At 36.9% G+C, this 26,114-nt stretch overlaps 1 protein-coding gene across 1 annotated transcript in view; it reads right to left on the reverse strand.

Annotated features, from left to right (window-relative positions):
* Window positions 1-10,098: 10,098 nt before the first annotated feature.
* Window positions 10,099-26,114, reverse strand: part of LOC140170520 (uncharacterized) — a 41,754-nt gene continuing 25,738 nt past the window's right edge. The window contains exon 3 of the mRNA XM_072193874.1: window positions 10,099-10,334. Coding sequence (XP_072049975.1) covers window positions 10,099-10,334 — 236 coding nt within the window. The remainder of the gene's footprint in view (window positions 10,335-26,114) is intronic.

Genomic DNA, 26,114 nt, shown 5'->3' on the forward strand with positions numbered 1-26,114 from the left:
CTCCGAAAGACTTTGCTTTTAACGTTCCACATGACAAACGCAAAGTAAGTGTTCTCGCAGCCGTCACAGGAAACAACCGGTTGATAGGACCGATATTCGTTGACCAGAACATAAATGGAAACGTTTACCTCGACATAATCAACTAGAGCCTCAACTGGTTCAAATATTTGGACAGCAAGCGAACGGGGCCATCCGCAGGGCGTGGTTCTTTCAAGACGGAGCGCCAGCCCACCGTCTTATCGCTGTTAGAGACAGATTGCAGGAGTTGTTTCCGCATCGTGTTGTCGGCCTTGGACATCATGTGGAGTGGCCTCCGAGGAGTCCTGATCTGACACCTTTGGACTTCTGGCTTTGGGGTGATGTCAAGGCGTCTGTGTATGCCGAAGGTCCGCCAAGGAATTTGCGGGAGCTGAGGAGACGTATTACAGATGCGTTCACAAGGATCCGACGCACCAGGGTTAATTCAAGAGCAGTTCACCATATGTACGATCGTGGGATGATTTGTATTCGCGAGCAAGGAGGCCACGTTGAAGGACGATAAGAACACTTTAAAGACAGAAGAATTTTCACTGTAGCATGCATAAATACGTGACTTTATGGAACCATGATAAGCAGTAATGAAGAACAGAACTATTTTTATCAGAGTCAAATATGATTTTACTTGTATTCTTACTTTTCTAGAGCAATATTTTTAATTTCATGACAATTGCGACAAATAACTCGTTTCCATTGAAGCACTGCTACGGCTTACATGTGTCTATATGAAGAAATAATTTCCGACGAGAAGGAGAGACATTCCTGACACCTATTTATAAATTTATCTTGTTATATCTCTATATAAGATTTATGTTATAGTGCAATAACCATCATGAAGACTCGGGTATAAAATTATGCACATTATCTAGAATGCGACTGCAAACAAACGTTAACTGCGCAGATTATTTAAAGCTACTGTTACATATTCTGTTCAACTGGAAGGCTACATATATTCTGTTTGAAAAAGAAATATTTATTTAAATATGGTTAATTTACAAGAGAAATATTGAAAGAACTTTCATGCGTACTGTTATTTTTCTTCCTTTGTTCCTAATCCATTGTGGTGTGAACCAGCGACCACCATAATATATCGCGTGATCATCCGCTCCATTTGACTTACGTGTGTGCAAAGTGGTTTTTGACCCCCTTGCTTCAAATGGCCGCCATTTTAGACCATTAGACCATGGATGTTAATGCCCTCTTCAGCAATGACAGACCAGACATAAAGGTTTACAAATATGTTCAACTTATTTCAATATGTGTTTGCACTTTTGAGAAATAAGCCATCAAAAAAGTGTGAACTTTTTAATGGCCCACCCTGTACTACTAAGTGGAGGCAGAGCTGTTTTACAATACATTTATATTGCATCATATCTTGGGATACATACCCAGTGATTTTTTTGTTATTTCTAAATTTTTTGTGTGTTGAATGGTTTACACATATCATTATAGCCCTCCAAAACTTGATATTGTGATTTCTTCCCAATATTCTAAGCTACCAACTAAAACAATGGTAAAAAGATATTGCAATACAATATCGATCAATGATGCAAATATGCAAATATTTAGTTACAAATTAAAGTAATGTTTTAAACTGCTCATTCAGCACCAGGTTACTGATATCAAATCGTGCTAATATTTACTAAATACTGAATAACTCATATTTTATAAAATGCCAAAAATTGCAGTTTACTTTGACAAAATATCAACTTCACAGAACTTCGCGATTGCAAAAAAGCTGTTTTACAATACATTGATATTGCGCCCAATTTAATTAGTCAACATGTAAATTACATTCTTGTGATACATATCAGTATTTTTTCCTTCAAAATTTTAATATTTTGACTGCCAAACACAAAAATGGTAAACAGCTGTTACATCATTAGATTAGTGATATTGAATCGTACTAATACATACTACATGTACAGTAAGCCAAAAATTAAGGTACCAGTAGTATTCGCCCCTGTATATCCTAAATAAAGACACATATATTAAAATTAAAACAAGCATCCAATACATGTACTCTTAAGCTCTGATTTGAGACCTTATTTGTTGAAATTGGTTGAGAACATGATGCAGTCATGTCTACAGTAGAATTCATCTCGACCTTTGCAGGACTTAACCCCATTAAAAGCTATTAAACCAAGATAACACTCATTGAAACAGCTCAACTGATTAAATCGGATCTTCTCTGGTTGTGCACAAGTGTCTGTTTTCATGTGCGATATCGCAATAAAGCTGGTATTCATAGCTTCAGTTGGGTAACCGATTATAAAGGAAACGAAAGGAAACAATGGTATGTGTACCTTTGTTCACGAAATGAGACAATGGCGTGCTTTTTGTAAACAAGCATTCTTGAAAATGAGCAACATAATGATTGTTGACTTAACACGGGTTGGAAATAATTTCTTCATATTTTTTGGTGTTATCTGTCGTTTACATATCCTTCCTAAAACACCAAAGTACGAGTATTTCCAAACATCTAAATTAGCTAAAATTTAGGACATGTTACAAAACTATATTGTCTAGAATTTTAGAAGAGTACTTTTAATATTGGCCGGTTATTTTTCACACAGCGACGTTAACTAGGCAATGTACTATTACCTATAACATTAACTAAAACACCAAAGTACGAATATTTCCAAACATCTAAATTAGCTAAAATTTAGGACATGTTAAAAACTATATTTTCTAGAACTTTAGAAGAGTACTTTTAATATTGGCCGGTTATTTTTCACACAGCGACGTTAACTAGTCATATCCCCATACTTTTAACGTATGGCTATCTGTAGGGGTCACGCGTCAATGGGAAAGAGCACTGTGTATTGTGTATAGGAAAACGGACAGTAACTGCAGTATGATTAAAGCAACGGTGATCTAAAAGCTAATGAAGAAACGAAATCAAAAGTTGAACTTTTGTGTTCTAATCAATGAAAGCACGACGCTAGTTTCAACATGCTAATCAATGGAAGCTTGGCGCTAGTTCTCTTGTTCGCGAACGCTTTGTGTACACATCAATAGGCATGCACTGGAGCAAACTGCAACTTTAAATTGGCATCTTCCTTGGGTTTTTGGATCATCGTGTCTTCATTTCTTGAACAATTTCAACGAACGATGTCTTAAATTCGAGCTAAAAGATGCAGTTTTTTTTGGCTTACTGTATTATACTGCATGACTCGCATTGTACAAAAAGACAAAATTGATTTATACTGTGTAGTGTAATTATTCAACATGCAGCAAGTTCTTGCGATACATGCTCAGTGATTAAATTATTGTTATTTTTCAATATATTTTGTGTTGAACGGCTTATTATAACATCTCCGTATACCCTCCCCAAGGCTTCGATATTACGATTTCTCAATATAATGTTAATATTTTGGCTATACCAAATTTAATAAAGTGCTATAACAACATCAGATTATTGATATTGAATCATGCTAATACATAGTTCATGTTAAACAACTCACATTGTACGAAAAGCCAGCTTGAAATATCATAGCAATCAAAAAACATTTTAAAGTTCCAGTGAGTGCCAGATTGTTGATATTAAAGCATACTGATACATACTGTATGACTCGCATTGACAACTTGAACGAACCTCGCACTTACTAAGGGAGTGTTCATAAATACTTTGGTGAGGGGGTTGGAAAAGTTGGTACCTTGGGCATCAACAATTTATTGATCTCAATAAAAAGTGTGGACTTTTATATACCCCTTTTTATGGTCTAAATTTTTTAATCCCCTCTTCATGTCCTAAAAAGAATCCAAAAATATGTTATTGGAGTTATGACCGTTTGCAGTTATTACTCATTGGAGTCATAGTATTACACTCAAATTGTAAAGTGTGCAAATTTTGTTGCTTGGGAGTACGCAATTGTATACTTAACATTCATGCGAGCGAAACACGCAAAAAAATGCGCATGCCTTGTCGTTCATTTCCCTCCAGATTTTATCCTCAAAATGTTTGATCCCCCCTATTAAAAAAACAAACATTATCACTTTTTAAAGCCCATTTTTTTATTCCCTATATTTCCAACCCCACCAGAGTTTTTATGAACACTCCCTTAGTGAGTGAAAAGCTGTTTTACCATACATTTACATGGCATCCTATGTAATAGGTTATTTCGTACATATACATATAGAAAATACATTTTCATTGTTTCATATCCAAAAGAGAAAGTCCCCACTTGATAAGATTTCCATAACTTAGAGCACAAACAAATCAATACAATCCAGATGAACATGTGGATAATTTTGTTTGAAAGAGATCGGAATAAACGATAATATTAAGGCGTGGGGTATGGGCGAACTTGAAGTACCGGTATCTGGAGAGGGAAGCAATGAGTTGCCCCAAATCACAGCGGCAGGTAGTGACTGGCCCGCAGAGTGCTAATATATATTTATTTTGGAAGGTTCGTGTTTGTTTTAAATTTTGGGGCGTTTTTCCAAAATTTGATATTTTTGGTAATATTTCAAAAGCGACATGCCAAAGACAACTCTTTGGGCACATAGTTTGTTATTGTTATTGCAGTTCTTTTCCACATACCTACGTTAACATTCGATTGGGTGATTTACTAATATTATATATTTTATGACTGCAATTTGGCGTTTTCAATGCGTTTTACACGTATCATGAAATTAACGCAACTATCTAGTCACGCTGCTTTTAGAATTTTTACCTGATCGTCGGCTTTTGCAGGCAACAAAATGCAGATTGGGTCACGATAGATGTGGTATTCCTCTATGTGGTTCACTTATTGATAAAATGAGTTTGCATTCCTTGTAACAACACACACATTGCCGTCTGGAAACCGGGTCTGGTACTGATTTTGGGACAGCCATAGACTTCAGCGCCGTATCAAATCTCATAAAAACCACACGACTGACGACTATGTGTTTATGTTTCCCGCACGAAAGCTTGTATTGTGTCTACATCTATTACTATACTTCTTTGGAAACGTTGACCTTTGACCATTCTTTGTATAACGCCCTGATATGACCTTGATATGTTCGCTTGATTGGGTACGTTATAGCATCCATTTCATTGAGTTGTTAGGACTTGGTCAGTAGATAATACTACACGGATACAATAGTTTAACATGGTGTGTGAGCATGGTGAAAGACTCATTATTGATTAGGCGCGGACATATTAAAGGCACAGGTCCTTTGCGTGCATAGCAGAAAATTATAATAGAATGTGTGAATAGAATGTTTGGAATTTTGCAACTAAAATACTGCATTCTGCATTATGTATTTATTTATTTATTTATTTATTTATTTATTTATTTATTTATTTATTTATTTATTTATTTATTTATTTATTTATTTAGGCCTATGCCTATTTATTTATTTACTGACTTATTTATTTATTTTATTTATGTGGTATATTAGTTAGTAGGCCTAGTTAGTAATATTCCATGATAGGCCTACGTCGGTTTATTATTGATTGTTGATAACTTGACAACTTGATTGATTGATCGATTGATAGTTATTTCACATTATATTCCTAGTTTATAGGCCAATTTGAATATCATTGTACATTAGATAAATATACCTATCAGTATTGATTTGTTCTATTCAGCAATATCAAGGATTACTATCAAACTTCCCATAGCTAATTGTCAGTTGGCTCAGTGGTAACGCAGTGGGTTTTACAACACGGAGGTCCCGGGTTCGATTCCCACCTCTGCCTATTTTTTGCAAGGCTGAGAAAAAAATGAAATTTCTGGACTGCAAACTTATTTAGCGCGCGATCTGAGCTGGTCCTTTTCTGGTGGCTGTGTCTGTTACAGGCACACTCCCTCTGCATCCAAACCAGATTCACGCTCATTACACCTCCCTTAAGAGTGAATGAAATTTGATTCAAATGGTTTGAATGGGTATCGACCTTGTAAGATTAAAAAAACCGCAGTCAGCATAGTCAGTTACCAATTCGCCGTCGAAGTGGGGCAATAATTGGATTAACTACCATAGCAATAGGGTAAAACAATTTTTGAATATATCGTGCTGCACTTCAATCAGGTTACACTCATCACCTGTGCATGTGTGCAATCATAGTTTGAATACAATACCGCTCTTTTCAAAGATACTGATCTTACAGGTGTGAGTAATCAGTATGAGATGGTTCAATGCAGAGGTACCGCATGAACGTACTAGTAGTAAAGTGCGATATATTCCAAAATTGTTTTACCCTATTGATATGGTAGTTAATTCGATTATTACGTCACCTCGACAGCGAATTAATCGCACACGCTGAGATTCACTGACTTCAGGAGAATGAAAAATTGCAGGCTGTGCAATTTCGTATTGCGTGATCTGTTGGATTTTTTTTTCAAATTTCAATCTTCATTCAATCATTAGTTTATCGATCATTTGTTTTTACACAAATTATACGACAGCTAACAAAATTTCCTCGTGTTTATACCAGTTTTATTACTTTAATTGAAGTATGTTAAGAGTTATGACCACCTAATCAAGTAGGGACTTTATAATTATTTGGATGTGCTTATTTTCTGTTGAACAGCTTATACATCTTGATATGTCCTTCCCAAGACTTCAAGATCACGATTTCGTTTAAAATGTTAATAAATTTTGGCTATGAACTAGAATAGCTATTACACAATATGCTAATACAAACTAATACTGACGAACTTACATTGCACAACTCGCAAGAACTTCAAAATTGTTAATATTTGTATGTATTGCCAATTGAAACCACGCATAATTATGTGTATTAGAGTGTGGCAAAAACACTTTTTTTCTAGGATTGACTATGGCGTCATCTGGATGCCTACTTTCCCCCGGGTGTTTCTACAGATTTTTCTATATAATCTTAACAGTAAGAAATAGTAACTAGACTTAGCTGTGGTCTAAGACCACGAACACAGCCGTGTTGTGACCCTTTAATGACCTTTGACTCCAAAATATATGAAAACCCCATAGACATTGGCTAATGTCAATGTTTGTGTGCACATGGCATCACTTTGCCATGTTATTTGTGGCAGAAGGGGCATTTTGAAGGTTTTCGTCTCAGACCGGAAGTGACCCCTTAATGACATTTGACCCCAAATAAAAAAATACCACATATGAATTGGGTAACCACAACTCATGTGTGAACATACCGTTACTGTCCTATGTTTTTCTTAGCAAATAAAAATGTTTTCGGAAAAGGTTTTCGTTTTATACCGGAAGTGACCCCTTAATGACCTTTGACCCCAAATCTGTGTACACCCCATAGACACTGGGTAATAACAATGCATGTGTGCAAGTGGCGTCACTGTCCTACAGAATCTGTGGAAGAAGATGCATTTTAAAGGTATTTTGTTTTATACCGGAAGTGACCCTTTAATGAGATTTGACCCCAAATAAAAAAATACCACATATACATTGGGTGACTGCAGATCACGTGTGAACATACCGTTACTGTCCCATGTTTTACTTAGCTTATATTTTTTTTAAAGATATTTCGTTTTTTTACCGGAAGTGACCCCTTAATGACCTTTGACACCAAATCTGTGTACACCCCATAGACACTGGGTAATAACAATACATGTGTGCAAGTGGCGTCTCTGTCCCACATAATTTGTGGAAGAAGATGCATTTTAAAAGTATTTCTTTTTATACCAGAAGTGACCCCTTAATGAGCTTTGACCACAAGTAAAACAAATACCACATATACATTGGGTGACTGCAGATCATATGTGAACATACCGTTACTGTGCTATGTTTTACTTAGCTAATAAAAATGTTTGAAGGTTTTTCGTTTTATACCGGAAGTGACCCCTTAATGACATTTGACCACAAATCTGTGTACACCACATAGACACTGGGTACTAACAATGCATGTGTGCAAGTGGGGTTGCTGTCCGACGTAAGTTGTAGGAGAAGATGCATTTTTAGTTGAAATCACGTTTTTGACCCCTGTGACCCCTGCGTGACCTTTGACCCCGCGAGTTTCATGTGACATGTGGTCAATGATCATTGTGACCAAGTTAGGTCAAAATCGATGTAAGCATGTGAGTGCTATAGCAAATGTAATGGTTGACAGAAAGAAGAAAGAAAGAAGAAAGAAAAAGAACCTGTAAGAAAAAAGACACAGCCGTGACTAACGTCACGGCTGTGTACGTCACGGCTGTGTAAATAAGTAGGGATTTTGTGAAAATCTACTGCCTGGGTGAAACATGCTTCGATCTTACTGATATTTCAGCACGATAGTAGTATGTACCACAGTGAAATTATCCGAGAGTTCCAAGTCGATCCGAGAAAAAAAGTGTTTTTGCCACATCCTAATTTGTATACATTTATATTACACCCTACTATACGCAATCATTCAATATACTATACAGTAAGTTAGACATTATGATCAGACATTATGAATTATAAGGTTATAATCTGTTCTGAAACGTATGACCCGATATTATTTGTGTTAAGATGTAGGGGAGACCGGGCGTGTCCGCCCTATTTTCTTCAATCTCGCCTAGAGGGCAATTCTCATGTTAGAATGCTATAGTTTTTACATTTTAAAGCTGTTTATAGCTAAATACTACCACATTTGTAAGGACATTGAGCTTTTAGTAACGGCAGGAGAAGGGAAAATAAAAATCACGATAACAGGGCGGACTTGCCCCGTGTTTGGGCAAGTCCGCCCCTATGGTGGGGTAAGTTCGCTCTGATAAAAAGTAAAGGTTATGATATTGCAAAACAATTAGTAAAGGGTATATTAGGCAGTCACTCTATTCCAAAGAGGCTACTAAATTTATTAGAGGGTTATAATGTAAGCTAATAAATGTAGGGGTCCAAAATAAGCAAAACCTTTATTTACAACTTCGGTATTTATGGTTTTAGGGCATAAACGGCGGTATGAGTAATACTGATACCACTTAACTTTAAAAAATATACTTACATGTAGTTTTACTCTTCTTAAAGGTATTATTATCAATAGTTTGCATAATACGCAGATGGGGCGAATCCGCCCCGGGAGTCCGCCTGGGGAAAACACAGGGCGGACTTGCCCCTTCACATACAGGGCGGACTTGTCCCAACGCTACTTTTTTTTACCACGTGTTATGCCTACTAAACACAATATGTCGATCTTTTTATTGTATAATATGTTGGGCAAAACGTTCACCTTACAAATAAATATAAGAACGAAAACCGTCTCTGCAAGTCTTGAGATTATTACAATATTACTAATTTTAAAAATGTGAACTTCCTTGACGTTTTTTGACGATAATTTCTGTGGCGAGATGTGTCGGACTGTCTTGTTTTCTTGGGTACTTAGCTATGACGTGTGCCAGCTAATCACATCATCATTGTACTTTTCCAGCAGTCACGGGATCAGAAACTCTGGGTGGACTTGCCCCGGTCTCCCTACTACCATGACTGAACCCCTGACCAATTGTGTGCCTATTTTTGCATTTTTCTCAAAAATTATAGCCTCATTGGTGACAAGTAAGATATGTATATTATAGGGGCAAGGAATACAACTACTGCACTGGGAATTTTATTTCAGCACAGACAACAGTTGTGGAAACCAATATTTGATCAATAAATCAATAACTATTTGCCTTGAGTTGCTGAATTTCCAGTGCAGTAGTTGCAGTCCTTGCCCCTATAATATACATATCTTACTTGTCACCAACGCGCTATAATTTTTGAGAAAAATGCAAAAATAGGCACAAAATTGGCCAGGGGTGTAGTACCCCCTTAAAACATTGACACAACTTATTATCTTTCAAAACTTTAAGAGTAAACCTGTTAATATTTTGTCTACCAACTAGAACAATGATAAACAACTAATACAGCAGCAGATTATTTACATTGAATGATGCTTATTGCTAATACAGTACATACAAAATGCTGATGATGCATATTATACAACAGAACAATCTGCAAGAATCCTACATTTGCAGTAATGTCTGATTTCATATCTAGGCTACGGACACTGGACGAAGGTCCGCTACAGACTTTTTAGTGGATGTAGACTATTCGATGTCCTCGTTATTTAATATATTCCCATGCTTGTGTCTTTCTAGTTTTATTTTGTCCGCACCAATAATGACTTCAATCATCGTCTGTTATAGCGATATAAGTAAACGAGTCATGATAGATTTCTCCATTTACTTGAATTGCAATATACATCACAAGGCTCTCATCCGGCTCTACGTTGACATCGTCAACGATAGTCAGGTTAACTGTAGCAGTAGTCGCAGTCGTAGTAGGCATGAATTCTACGTGTTCATCCTGAACAGAAATATAGTCACTACTGGATGTCGCTGTATAATCTGCTGTGTTCACAACTGGAACAAAATAATCATAATTGTAAGATATTGATTATATCTACGGTTGAGAGCCAGAAAGCCTCAACTCACAATAACATGCTCCCATAAAATGAGCATAAAGTCGCCATGACACTATAGAGGATACAATCAATATGACAAAATTCAATAGAAAACAAAAGACATTGTGGAGGAAATATTGACTTTTGAAGCCCAAAGCAAGGGACCAACTTTATGCTCGTTTTGTGAGAGCTGGTCATAGATTTTCTGGTTATGAACCCTCAATATTTCGATTAAGGCGACGCGATCTTTTATGCGTAATTATAGAGGGCCAGGGGATTCACTCTATCATTAAAAATTAAATATTTGAAGAAATCATAGAACCCTAGGAATAAACATTGTAGTGTAACATACACAATGACAAAAATTAATTGTTGTAATCGATCAAATTTTGAATTTAGACTGAATCCGTAAGTATGACACCTCTCGCCCATTTAAAGGTCAATGCTGTTTTTACCATTATGCAGCGAAACATTGTTGAAGCTATCTCACCAACATGTTCAAAACACACTTTCCATATCCTCCTGTCCTGCATCGCCGTTCCCAGGTCAGATGCTTCCAGTCAAGTGTCTTGCTTGAGTACATATACATATGTAAGGGGTGGTCTACCAGGGTTTCTTGTTCCATGTTTGGGTGCCCAGTTTATCATGTTGGCGACAGGTTCACACTTGCTCCTAAAGCAGTGCCCAGCGAAGCGTGTTCTCCTTTATCTGATCTTCTCTGAGAATCTTGGAAGGTCTCTATACAGCTCTTTCTTGCTAATGTGCTGCTTCCAGGGGATGTTGTACACTGCCCTAAGCATTCGGGTGTAACAGCCGTCCAGCTCTTTAGATAGTTTGGGCGTTATGGTCCAGACTTCACATCCGTATGTTAATACAGACTCCGCGGTTGCACTGAAGATCCGTATTTGAATTTCTTTGGTAGAACAGACTTCCAGATCTTGCTTAGGCTATTGTATGCTCCCCAAGCTACCGCCTTGCGTGTTTTGAGATGCTTGCTCGAGATATTTGAAGTCTTTCACCTCACTTAGCTTTGTGCCATTATTTGTGCTGATGTTAACTGGCTGATCTTGGTTAAAAGACATGAACTTTGTCTTGGTGGAGTTTATCTTTAAGCCGACTCTTCCGAGTGATGTTTCTACCCTTTGTAGCAGCTCCTGAGCTTGTTTTATTTCTTCTGACAGGAGGGGCGATGTCATCAGCGAAGTCTAGGTCGGTTACCACTTCTGGAACAACTCGTCTGCTTTTTCTTTTTTCTAGCTAGAATACTAGTGCTTCTTCCTTACCATCTATAGCCATTCTTAAGGCATAATCGACCACTATCACAAACAGATACGGGGCAAGGTCCATTGCTTGAGGCCATGGGCATCAAATCCGATTGGTTTAAATCATATCTTTCTAACAGGCAGCAACTTGTCAGTGTTGACGGCATTCAATCTAATCTTATGCAGCTCTCCTGTGGAGTTCCACAGGGGAGCCTGCTTGGTCCGCTGCTTTATCTTTGCTATAGCAACGACATGGCTATGTCGGTAAAAAACAAGCTGCTCCTGTATGCCGACGATAGTGTTATTATATCTTCAGACACAAACCCGGATGTGATTGCCCATGATCTTAGCTTAGATTTGAAATCCTGTAACAACTGGCTCATCAACAACAAATTATCCTTGCATGTTGGTAAAACCGAACTGATTTTATTTGGCTCACGTAGAAAGCTTAAAAAGCATCCAACTTTCACATTTCATACAATGATCATACCATTCAACCAGCTCCCTGCATAAAATATCTTGGGGTGTCACTTGACCAACATCTCTCTGGAGAAGTTATGGTCGATTCTCTCATTAAGAAAGCTACTGGCCGGCTCAAATTTTTATACAGACATTCTCAATTTTTCAACCAAAAGCTTCGCAAAAATCTCTGCTCTGCATTACTGCAGTGTCATCTTGATTATTGTTGCACCTCATGGTATACTGGTTTGTCCAAAATTTATCAGCACAACTTCAAGTTATTCAAAACAAGATGATTCGTTTTATTTTGAACCTAGCTCCCAGAGATCATGTTGGTCAGGTAGAATTTGACTTAGTTAAACTTCTAGATATCCAAAACAGGGCTAGGCAGCTGAGACTCAACCACATGTATAATATTTTCCATTCACAGGGCCCTTCTTATCTTACCCAGTTTTTTACCACAATTTCTGATATTCATTCTCATGCCACTAGGTCAAGCTCTTGGAATTTTCATGTCCCAAGAGTTGGTTCAAATACCAAAAAATCTTTTTTCTACCATGCAACTCTTGATTGGAATAACCTACCTTCGCATATCAAATCCATTCTGGACAAATGTACTTATAAACGTGCTATGAAAAAATACCTGGCTAGAGTTGCTATGACCCATGAGTCTGCTGAATTTGTGTAGCTTACTCCTTTAGGTCCCCGCCTTTGTTTTATCTTATTGTTTCACACGCTCCCAGGCATCTTTTTGTTCTTTTTGTGGGACCCCATTGGAATTAAGTCTACACAGGAAGCTAGACTTTATGGGTCATCCTGGCAATTCGGCATTTTGGTGTCTTTTTGTTGTGCAGCTTTTCAATGTGTTAAATTTTTGTATGTTTCATTGTACTATTTTATGTCGCTTTTGCCAAATAAATATGAATGAATGAATGAATGGTATCTCCTTGTAGAACTCCGGTTACGATGTCAAACAGCTTTATCATATCATCTTCTCCCTCTATATCTGGGGGGCTTCCTAGTAGGTCTTTGAAATGATGATACCAGTTGGTAACTCTTTCCATCTGAGTGTCTCCTTTTAGCTGGCCTCTCATTGACGATTTTCTTCCTGTAATGTCATTAATCAGTCTCCAACCTATACTGTGCTTACAGTTGCCATGAGCTGTGTCAACTTCTCTCAGCTTGATGTTGAGATCATCCTCTATTGCCTGGTTATAGGCTACTGCTAATTCAGACTTTGCCTGATTATAACTGAGCCTGTTGTCTTCGGTTGTGCATTCTTGATATGTCTCATAAGCATCTTTGATTTTCAGTCTTGCTGTTGTGACTCTGTGATCACTTGAGAAGCGCGCCTTCCTGATTTTCTTTCTAACAGGGATGATCTTCTCCGTTGCTTCTGCAGTAGCGCTTATAAATCTCTCATATTGCTCGGTTGCACTTTTATCGATATCTTCTAGAGGTTGGAATCTGTTGCGTACCTCAATTGTGTATTGCTGCTGTAACTTGTTGTTTGAACACAGTGCCCTCCAGTCATAGTGTTTCTTTATTGATAAAGCCTTGCTCTTTCTTAGACTTATCCTTGCTGATACGATCCTATGATCAGATCCTATACTGGAAAAGGTGCAATAGGCTTCAGCGTTCAGCAAGCTGTTATTCCACTTTTTCCGAATCAAAACATAGTCCAGTTGATATTTGCTTCCTGTTGGGCTCATGTACGTCCAAAGCTTTCCATTCCTCTTACGGAAGTAGGTATTTGCAATTATGAGGTTTTTCTCAATTGCCAAATCTACCATATACTTTCCATTTCTGTTGGTTGCGTCATGATAGGTAAAATATGCATATCCAGTTCCAACTCGACCATTGAGGTCTCCTACTAGTACAAGCTGGAATGGAATCAATGGCTCTTCTTAAGTTGTCATAGTTGTTGTAGTTGTTGTTGTCAATGTTGTCTTCATTGTCTACGTTAACTTTTCAAAGACATATTCTTCGTCAAACATATATCTCATGCACTACTGTTAAACAAAATGAGTATCTACATTAAATTGACCATTTAGGCTAGGAGCAGTAACCTCAAACAAAAAAAAAAAAAAAAGAAAAGAAAAAAACCGAGTTCGTTCACCCTCACTACATACAAGTATTGACACCATAGGTAGTTAGTATGGACCCTCTATATCACTGCTAGGTAGGTAGTGGGCTCAAATGGTGGTATCACATTGTTTTACAGGTCATTTTATATATGGACGTATAATCGCATAAAAATAGGACACACTTAATGGGTAGGGGAGATATAAACTCCAAAAACTCAACTTTTACTCGTGATATTGAATTAATTTTGGTATTAATATGTAGCTAAATAATGTTTCTGACTTTCTAGTATTATTTTAAAGCAAAAACAGGTTTCATTTGGAAGTATATAGTCCATAAGTGAGTGTTTTTCTAAACCATGTATGAGGTTTGACACTGGCCTCAAATCTCACAACTATGCCAATTTATATTTTCAAATTGATTAAGTTTCCATTTTTAATTTTTTAATTTTTTAACCCTGATGTTGATTTCCCTCGTACATCAGCATAACATAACAAAATATTAAGGGGTAGCAGAAAATAAATCACCAGAACTCAAAATTTTACTCATGATATTGACTTCATCTTGGTATCAATTCTATTAAATTAAATTCAATATGTATCTAATTGATTGTTTCTAGTATTATTTTAAAGCAAAGCGATCATTAGTTGTCAGGTAGGTTCACAGAAACCTTGAGGAAAAGGTCAATTTTCTATGTCTAACAGTGTAAATATGACAATATTAAGGGGTAGGGACATATAAACTGCCATAACTCATCGTTTACTAACGAACATGAATTCATCTTGGTATCAAAATGTATCTAAGTGATTGTTCTAACTTTCTAGTAATATTTTAAAGTAAAGCGACCATTAGTAGTCAGGCAGATATACAGAAACTGTGAGGAAAGGGTAAAATTTCTATATATGTCTAACAGCGTAAATATGACAATATTAAGGGGCAGGGGAAATATAAACTGCCATAACTCAACTTTTACTCATGAAAATGAATTAATCTTTGTATCAAAATGTATCTAATTGATTGTTCTAACTTTCTAGTATTATTATAAAGCAAAGCGATCATTAGTTGTCAGGTAGTTACACAGAAACTGTGAGAAGAATTTACGTTTTCTATGTCTAGCAGCGTAAATATGACAATATTAAGGGGTAGGGGAAATATAAATTGCCATAACCCAACTTTTACTTATGAAAATGAATTCATCTTGGTATCGAAATATATCTAAGTGATTGTTTTAACTTTCTGGTATTATTTGAAAGCAAAGCGACCGTTAGTTGTCAGGTAGATACACAGAAACTGTGAGGAAAAGGTCAATTTTCTATATCTAGCAGCGTACATTTAAAGATGACAACATTAAGGGGTAGGAGAAAATATAAAATGCCATAACTCAACCTTTACTTGTGATAATGAATTCATTGTGGTATCAACATGTATCTAAGTGATTGTTCTAACTTTCTAGTATATTAGTTGTTATGTAGATACAAAGAAAATGTGACAAAGTCTCTTGCTGCTCGATTGCAAAAAGTGCTTAATTGCAATTCCGTATAAAAACCACATGTGCCTGCTAACGGTCAATTTTTTTTTATTTTATGAGGCGAAAGGGCTTTGGTAGTAGGTTACAAAAAGTCACATCAAAAATTCCTCCGGAGCTTGTTGCCATAGCAACGGCAGATTTTATGATTTTAGGGATTTTTGCTTATTTTGGGGTAAAAATATACAATTTTCTGAATTGTTCTTGACTTGACTTAATCTAAATTATATTTTTAATAAGCGCATTTACTACAGGCTCTAGGGAGGAGTTTGTGTACATGACTCTTTTAGAAATTGACCTTGCATTTTCATGTTATATAAATTATGCAAATTTGAGTAAGACAATCAGATCAAGTGCAATCAAAGATGGCGTTGAAAATTGCCGCCAAATAGGGGGTTTACCAGTAAAACACACTATAGCAACATACAAATGATCTAATGATGAAAAAGTATTGATGCAATTGATGTTTCTAATCAACAGAAATAAATATGTGCCCTTTTAAATTCAAAATGGCGTTCAAAATGGCCGCCAGAATAGCATATTTCAATTGAAATACACTAGAGCAACATGAAGTTGATATAATAATAAAGTATTCTCAATGGAATTAAATTTTCTTACCAAAAGAAATAAATATGCACACAATTTGTTTCATTGGTATCTCTCCAATTCCGGTGTTGCCAGAAAGTTTGTCAATTTTTTAAAAATTGCATTTTTCGAAATAATGCATTGTCTACATATTTACTCATATAACTTTTTACACGACCAACTTAATTGAACTATTTACCCTTTGCATACAAGATACAAGACACCCAACTGCATCCGGAAGCAACAATTAAAGGCTGCAGAAGAGTCGTATTCTGCAAAAACCGGTATTGCCAGAAAAGCTGACTTTTTAAATCTATATTTCCAATAAGCGCATTTTACATAATTCAGTTTATTTAATTATTTTTTAAACTGTTACCGTTATTTTATCTAGCTTTATCTGTACATTTGCTAGCATGATCTCATACAGGTTTTGAAACTTGTGCTTGGTGTTGCCAGATAGTATGAAAAACTGCTGTTACCCAGAAAACCCATATTTGTCATGATCACATGCTCTGTCACCCAAAGACCCTTTTTTTCCTTTGAATGTGTCACCCAAATACCCTTATCTATCCATTTGAATAGCAAAAAATGGTCGCCAAATAGGGGTTTAGCATTAAAACACACTATAGCAACATACAGTCATGGACAAACGTTTGGAATATCTTTATTTTTGTATCAAATGCAGTTTTCAATCATATTAGGAACAGATTTATTGTTCTGGTGTAGTGCTCAGTAGAATTTAATTGAAAGATATGAATGTCCTTTGATGTTTACATCACACAGTTTGTCAATAAACAAAGAATTACCCGAGGAAGCGCATTACAATGGAAGAATTACACAATCGCAACACTTTTGGCGGTTTCATTGTATCACAAAATGAGATTAATGACACTAGAAAACTTTCTTGTTTAAACAAAAACTTAAACTCTCACTGTGATTATTTGTTCAGATAAGTCTCTTGCTTGAGAAAACACATCTCAATATTTGGTGTGTCCACCCCTTGTCAGCTTAAGGTCATTTAGGCGACGTGACATTCCCTCATCCAGGTTAGCCATGGTCCCTTGTGGAATATCTCTCCAGCAAGCAATGAGGGCGTGTTTAATTTCCTGCAGGGTGATTGGTTGATTGTCCATGTTACCTATCCTGCGGGATACTTCTGCCCATAAGTTCTCTGTAGGGTTCATATCCGGGCTCAAAGACGATCAGCCAAGGTGTTCTGCATTCTCATTTTCAAGGAATTCCCTCACACGTAGGGTTCTGTGTGCCGTGGTGTTGTCATCTTGGATCACGAAATTGTTCCTGAAGTCTCTTCTTGCAAACGGAAGCATAACTGTATCAAGGCCATACAGATATTGGTCCTGGTTCATGTGTCCTTCTAGCATGTAGAGTTGTGATTTCGACCTACTGTGAAATGCTCCCCATACTGTGATTCCACCACCATCTCCCTGGACTCTAGGAAGGATACAATCCTCAAGCAGGGCTTGACCAACCTATCTTTTGATCATTTGTACAGTCATGGACAAAAGTTTGGAATATTTTAATTTTTTTGCATAACCCTGTTTTTAAGTGCAGATTTCTTGCCATCAATGACCCGTAAGCCATGCAAAATGGATCACGGGTGTCTGTCAAGGTCTTAGGTACCATTCCATATCACACAATACATAATGTAGGACAATGGCTTCTTATGCCTGACCAATGAACCATCGGGCATCCTTTTTGCAGTCATTTTAGCGATATGATTCATAAGGTTACATTGGCTTTTGCATTACGGTGTGAAGAAACCAGCTTTATTTTGTTGCATCTGTCTGTTGTATACGATATTTCTGATCATGGGGTACGAGTTGAGCGCAGATTTATACGCCCGCGTCATCGACTTACGTAATCGGGGCTACAAACAGAAGGATATAGGTGCCACTTTTGGAATTACATAATGTGCAGTCTCTAAAATTTTGAAAAGACGTCGGGAGACCGGAACTACTACACCTAGACTAAGGTCAGGTCGGGCCCGAAAGACCAACGCCCGGGAAGACCGATCTCTCCTGAGACTTTGCCGCAATGGCCGCACGAAGTCTGCATCTCGGCTACGAACAGAATGGCTGAGGTCCATAAAAGTGCCTGTTATCAGGAAACTTGTGAACAATAGACTGGTTAGTGCAGGTTTTCGCGCAAGGCGACCAATAAGAAAGCCGATACTTCTGCAAAGACATCTGCATGCGCGCTTGCTTTGGTCGCAGAGACATAGGGATTTGACAGTAGGCCACTGACGTAATGTGATCTTCAGTGAAGAGGCCCGGTTCCTCCTCTACAAACAAGATGACCGCTTCAAGGTCCGAAGATAGGTTGGTCAAGCCCTGCTTGAGGATTGTATCCTTCCTAAGGCCAGGGAGATGGTGGTGGAATCACAGTATGGGGAGCATTTCACAGTAGGTCGAAATCACAACTCTACATGCTAGAAGGACACATGAACCAGGACCAATATCTGTATGGCCTTGATACAGTTATGCTTCCGTTTGCAAGAAGAGACTTCAGGAACAATTTCGTGATTCAAGATGACAACACCACGGCACACAAAACCCTACGTGTGAGGGAATTCCTTGAAAATGAGAATGCAGAACACCTTGGCTGATCGTCTTTGAGCCCGGATATGAACCCTACAGAGAACTTATGGGCAGAAGTATCCCGCAGGATAGGTAACATGGACAATCAACCAATCACCCTGCAGGAAATTAAACACGCCCTCATTGCTTGCTGGAGAGATATTCCACAAGGGACCATGGCTAACCTGGATGAGGGAATGTCACGTCGCCTAAATGACCTTGAGCTGACAAGGGGTGGACACACCAAATATTGAGATGTGTTTTCTCAAGCAAGAGACTTATCTGAACAAATAAATCACAGTGAGAGTTTAAGTTTTTGTTTAACAAGAAAGTTTTCTAGTGTCATTAATCTCATTTTGTGATACAATGAAACCGCCAAAAGTGTTGCGATTGTGTAATTCTTTCATTGTAATGCGCTTCCTCGGGTAATTCTTTGTTTAATTGACAAACTGTGTGATGTAAACATCAAAGGACATTCATATCTTTCAATTAAATTCTACTGAGCACTACACCAGAACAATAAATCTGTTCCTAATATGATTGAAAACTGCATTTGATACAAAAATAAAGATATTCCAAACTTTTGTCCATGACTGTATAATAGGAAAGGTGATTAGACCACAACTACTAAAGTTCACTATGTAATGCTACAGCTTTGTACTTTCCAAATAAGTAATCATGGCATCACACTGCTTATTGTATCGCTGTTGTATTTGGCTCACGGGTCGGAAATATGAATTCTATTGCTATATTTCTATTTAATTATTAATATGACAGTTAACTGGAAATATCCTAATTTGGCGGCCATTTTAGATTCCATCTTGAATTGGAGAGATTCAAATGAAACAAATTGTGCATATTTATTTCTTTTAGTTATAGAAATTAATTCCATTGAAAATATTTCATTATTATATCAATTACATGTTGCTCTAGTGTATTCCAATGGAAATATGCTATTCTGGAGGCCATTTTGGACGCCATTTTGAATTTAAAAGTTCCGAATGAAACAAAATGGGCACATATTTTTTTCTGTTAATTAGAAACATTAATTGCATCAATATTTTTCATAGCATAGATAGTGTGTTTTAATGGAAACCCCTATTTGACGGCCATTTTGGACGCCATCTTTAATTGCACTTGATCTGATTTTCTTACCCAAACTTGTTTGAAGGTCTTTGCATATATATCATGACAATGCAAGGTAAATTTTCATGTACACAAACTCCTCCCTAGAGCCTGTAGTAAATGCGCTTATTGGAAATATAGATTTAAGTCAGATTTTCTGGCAATACCGGTTTTTGCAGAACACAACTCTTCTGCAGACTTTAAGTGTTGCTTCCGAAAGCAGTTGTGTGTCAAATCTTGTACGCAAAGGGTACAAGATTTCAATTAAGTTGGTCGTATAAAAAGTTATATGAGTAAATATGTTGAAAATGCATTATTTCGAAAAATGCATATTTTTGAAAATTGGCAAACTTTCTGGCAACACTGGCTTTACAGGACAAATAGCCCCAGAGTTTTTTAACAGATTTGGAAGGGACAATGTCCGCTCAAGTACCACCAAAGAGAAAATAATTCTGAGTGCTCAAGCAAAATTAGTTTTTTGACTTCAAAGATATCATTTTTTCAAAAGTGCTAAATTGTCAATGTTGCCCATCCCTAAAATTGCACATATTGGAAATATTATTGAAATATTTTTTGCACCTGGGAAAAGTGCAAAGATGGCACTTTATGGTGGTAAGGTTGATTTTTTGACCTCAACTTTTAAGTCAAGAACAATTCAGAAAAGTGTATATTTTCTCATGTTTTACCCCAAAATAAGCAAAAATCGTTAAAATCATAAAATCTGCCGTTGCTATGGCAACAAGCTCCGGAGGAATTTTTGATGTGACTTTTTGTAACCTACTACCAAAGCCCTTTCGCCTCATGCAATAAATTGTTTTGACCGTTAGCAGGCACATGTGGTTTTTAAAGGGACTGGTCAACAATGATCAAAATGGATTTGTAAAAGGTCGTAGTATTCATAATAATATTCGTTTAATCGAAGATGTTTTACGTTATGTTGATGATAATGACATTCCTGGTATTATGTTACGTGTTGATTATAAAAAAGCGTTCGACACAATTGAACGTGAATTTATCTTGTATGCTTTAAGAAAGCTCAATTTCGATGAATCATTTATAAAATGGATTTCTACGGTCATTTTTAAAAACACATCAAATTGTATCATAAACAATGGGCATATCTTTAAATTCTTTGAAGTCGAACGCGGTGTAAGACAGGGATGCCCGATTGCATCATTGCTCTTTGTTCTAAGTGTGGAACTGTTATCATGTAAAATTCGCCAATCCAAATCTATTAAAGGTATACAACTTCCTATAGAAGGATATGGTCGCAACGAAGTCAAAATTTCAGCCTTTGCTGATGATACAACATAATTTGTCAATTCTGCTGAAGCACCCCAAAATACTCTAGTCACTCTAGATAAGTTTGCGCTTCTATCAGGTCTCTGTTTGAATTACAATAAATGTGACGCCATCTGGATTGGTTCTCTCAAAAACAACGATTTTAAAATTGGTAATGTTAATTGGAAGCTTTCTCCAGATAATACTATTAAAATTCTTGGTATTACCTTTAGCCTAAACGTCCCTCTTGAAAAAATCAATTGTAACTGGGATGAAAAAAAAAAAAAAAATCGAGAGTTCCATCCGTGCATGGCAAATGAGAGGATTATCAATGATTGCTAGAAACTTAATTGTCAAGTCTCTTTTAACCTCACAACTCACATATATTGCTTCCACGATTATTATTCAAGACAAAGTGGAGACAAAAATCAACAACATGTTTATAAAATTTGAGCTGAAGCGGTAAAACGCAGAACAACCATTTCTGACTTTGATATGGGAGGAATAAAAATGTTTCATGTAACATCTTTGTTTGAATCATTGACTTTGTCTTGGATAAAGAAACTCGTCAACAATGAGGTTGCTGTGTGGAAAAATATTGCTTTATATCATGTGTCTAAGATTGGTCTTTATACAGACCTTTTTAAATGTAACTGCTCAATTAAAACCATGGGCATCGATTGTACCAATATCATTGATAAGTTACCCAAGTTTTACTCATCTGTAATCAAATATTGGTTTAACACAAAACCGGTTGTTTACAAACATGATATTGATATACCTGGTACTGAAATAATATGAAACAACAATGCTATTCAACTTAACAGTAAATCACTTTTTATGCATGACTGGATCAGAGCAGGCTTCATATTATGAGTTAAAGAGTTAACGATCTCTTTGACAATCAAGGGTCTATGTTTTCTGTACAAGATATACCTCAAAATTAAAGGGTCTTCATTGATTACTTTGTTGTTCATAATGCTAATATGTGTGAAACATGTAATGTTATTGATCATGTTGATCATTTCTTTTACTATGGGAATTTCCATAACCTGACCACCATTTCTGACTACCTTTTCTGACCACCTTTTCTGACCATCTAGTTTGACAATCTTATTTGACATTATTTTGATGTTTGCTTCATTGTTATTATCTTTACACTTTGCACAATAATGTTGTACCATTCTGGATGTTAAGTGACATAAAATTGAAATTATCAACTGAAATTTGTTTTGTTTTTCCATACTTCCACAGGACAGTTAACTTCTCAGTTTAGAGAGGAGACAGTTATCATTTCAGGTGCTGGGTCAATAATCAATAAATAAACACAATTACCACTTCACAAGGTCATATTCATGATATTTGTCAGGGAATGTCCATAACCTGACCACCTTTTCTGACTACCTTTTCTGACCACCTTTTCTGACCATCTTTTTTGACAATATTATTTGACATTATTTTGATGTTTGCTTCATTGTTATTATCTTTACACATTGCAAAAAAAATCAATCCCATTTGGGAAAGAGTCAAAACAGTGATATCTTTGAATATCCAGCATAACATCTCTCTCAATGTTAAAAATGTCATGTTTGGTGATCATGGTTCACATAGCAAAGACAACGTGTTTGTCAACTACGTAATTGTGATTGCCAAGCTTTGTATTAGCAAATAAAAATAGGGTAATCACTCCAATCTTCTCTTTTTGTTTGATAATGAACTCTAAATTCGCAATGTATCTAATATTATACCCGCATGCGAAGCATGGACGGGTATATTGCCATCCTGTGGTTTCATCTCCTTCTCCTTCTCCTTCTCCTATCAAACACATCATTCTGTCAAGGCTAGCGCTAAAACTACAAGGGCCCCATGGCCCATATGTAGTACACTTATGGGCCCTACCCCGCAGATGTGCCTTTTGCCCATCTCGGTCCCAGAGGTCAAAGGTCACGGGCCCCAGGGTCCAAATGTAAAAACACAAACCATGCCGTTTCTCATCAGATGAAGCAACCTCAGGGCCGTGTGTTGGTACACTGATAGCATCAGGGGTACTCTATAAATACAAGTATACATGAGCCCCATATGTTATATATTATGGGCCCCAGGGGCCCAAATATTAATAATAAGGGGCAACAAGATTGACAAGCCTAGCTCCAAAACTACAAGGGCACTAGGGCTCATATGTTGCACATGTATAAGCCCTAAATTGTAGATGTGCCTTTTGTCCATTTTTGCCCCAGATGTACAAGGCTAGAGGCCCCAGGGGCCCAAATGTTAAAACAAAGGGCCGGCCGTTTCTCGGCAAATAAAGTAGCTACAGAGCTCAGATTTGGTACACAGATAGGTATTTAGTATTATATTGTCATATGTATATATGAACCCCATATGTCACATAATATGGGCCCCTGGGCCCCAAACGCTAAAACATAGGGCCGGCCGTTACTCTGTAAATAAAGCAGCTTTAGGGCTCAGAGTTAGTACACAGATTGCACCTGAAAATCACATTGTTATATATACATGTGAGCCCCATATATTACATTATATGGGCCCAGGGCCCCAAACGCTAAAACATAGGGCCGACCGTTACTCATTAAATAAAGCAGCTACAGTGCCCAGCTTTAGTATACTGATAGCCTAGAGAATTAAACTTCAACATATGTCCATGGGCTTCATAAATCAAATATTATGGGCCCCAGGGCCCCAAATGTTAAAACAAAGGGCCGGCCGTTTCTCATCAAATAAAGCAGCTTCCGGGCTCAGAATTTGTACCCAGTAGCACCTGAGAATTATATTGTTACTAACACCCACATCCCCCCCCCCCCCCACCCTACACACGTAGGACTAAACAGACATATCCGTATTATAATTATTAACATAATAATTGGAAATACCAGCGTGAAGCGTTAAGGCTGTTTCAGTTAAATTACATACCCATTGGCTGTTCCATTTAATTTACATACTCCCTCTGAAATGGTCCCAAAATAGGCTGTTCCGTTTAATTTACATACTCCCTCTGAAATGGCTGTTCCATTTAATTTATATACTCACTCTGGAATAATTTTCCCCTAATCATATTGCATAGCCTCACTGTGAATAAGAGAGACTGACAATAGCAACCTATGGAGAATAAGAGAAACGACTCCCCTATGAGGGGACTTTTTACAATTTCTTTATTTTAAGTGCTAAGACAGTGCAACCTACATTAAATTAGATCTTGTGACTTGGACTTTCACTTCTTACACATTTCCGCCCAATTGGGCGACTTTTTACAATTTCTTTATTGTAAGTCCTCGGCAAATAAGGACTGTAAGTTTGGGTACACCGATAACATGCGGGTATAGCCGTATTTGTGTACAAATATATAGCCTTCTAGTTATTGTTCAACTTGTATATTTTATATAGTGTATTGCAATAATCTTTGTGTTCTGAAAATGTGTGATTTAATGATTTAAATATGTATAATATGTGACCGTCCACGGCGAATGAGCCGTAAATTCCTCCCCGGTCAATTTTGTTTTATTTCGTGTTTAAAAATAAACATCATAAACTTAAAAATGGTATATCATTTGACTTCAAACGATATCCAAAAGCGGAGTTATGGTTTGTTAAACTTTGCTCCTTCAACAAAATTATAGCTTTTTACGTTTTTACATGTGTCTCTTTTTCCACATTGCTGGCAATAAATACCAAACAGCCATAATTGGCGGTCATTTCAAATCATCCCCAAGTCAACGAGGTTTAAGAAAGTTCTCTCATTGTTAATTGTTGGTTATGCCAGAGAAGATGTAAAGAAAGGAGATAGATCCAGCTATCCTCAAACAAAATATATGTGTTGCCGCTCATTCAAAAGTAATCACGCTATTTAGGTTTAACAATAAAATACAACAAAAGGGTTCGAACCCATGACGGGTGTGATACACAAGTTGCTGCTTACTAGTTTTAGGGAAAGGTCAGTGTCTGTATACCATCAATACTATGCATACCATGCATGCAGATCCTAACATCCAGTTTATTTCAAATAAAATATGACCGAAGTTCCATGGCAAATAATAATTTTCACGCTTGGTTACGCTTTCAACATCTACGATTTATGATACAGCCTATTTTCAATTATCAAAATATCTTTATTAGGTTTGCAGGAAATGACAGGAAAATACATAAAACAATAGAATATAAATGATCAAAAATCATCCCTTTTCTAACAAAATCCTAAAACACTCTCCTAAATAATTAATATATGTTCCAAAATGGGCGGATTTTTTTTGGAATCTTTACAAAACTACATTTCTTTCTTATAGTATCCACATGTGGCATCCCTTCAGAGCAACATCAGGTACTTAACACACACGTGTCATACTTTCAAGGGATTCACTATAGAAACATTGGATATGGTTTCAATTCTGGAGTGAAAATTAATCAACCGTAGTCGGCAACTCACATCACATCAAAGGCTACTTTCAAGTAGATGTGTAACTACGTGAGAATAAAGGACTATGAATAGGTGCGACAGGATTACCTACGGGATTATCTCAAGGATATAATTCCGTTCTCCCTCCTTCTTTTTCAACTTTCCTGGTTATGCATACCTGTACAAAATACAATGCCTGATTACCCACCACTTGAACAGGATTTAGCAAACGCAAACACAGACCAGCGCTATTAAAAGTTCTATAGCCATCTAAGGTAGAAGCTTATTATCCACTTCAACAATAGGATTATTGATTAGTTTTTGACTATCAAAATGAGACGGATGTCGGTCGGCTTAAGTTACCGATGAAAACGACCTTCGTACACATTTTACCCCGTAACTCAGAATACAACTT

The sequence above is a fragment of the Amphiura filiformis genome, chromosome 14 (genome assembly GCF_039555335.1).
Source record: "Amphiura filiformis chromosome 14, Afil_fr2py, whole genome shotgun sequence".
Taxonomy (NCBI): domain Eukaryota; kingdom Metazoa; phylum Echinodermata; class Ophiuroidea; order Amphilepidida; family Amphiuridae; genus Amphiura; species Amphiura filiformis.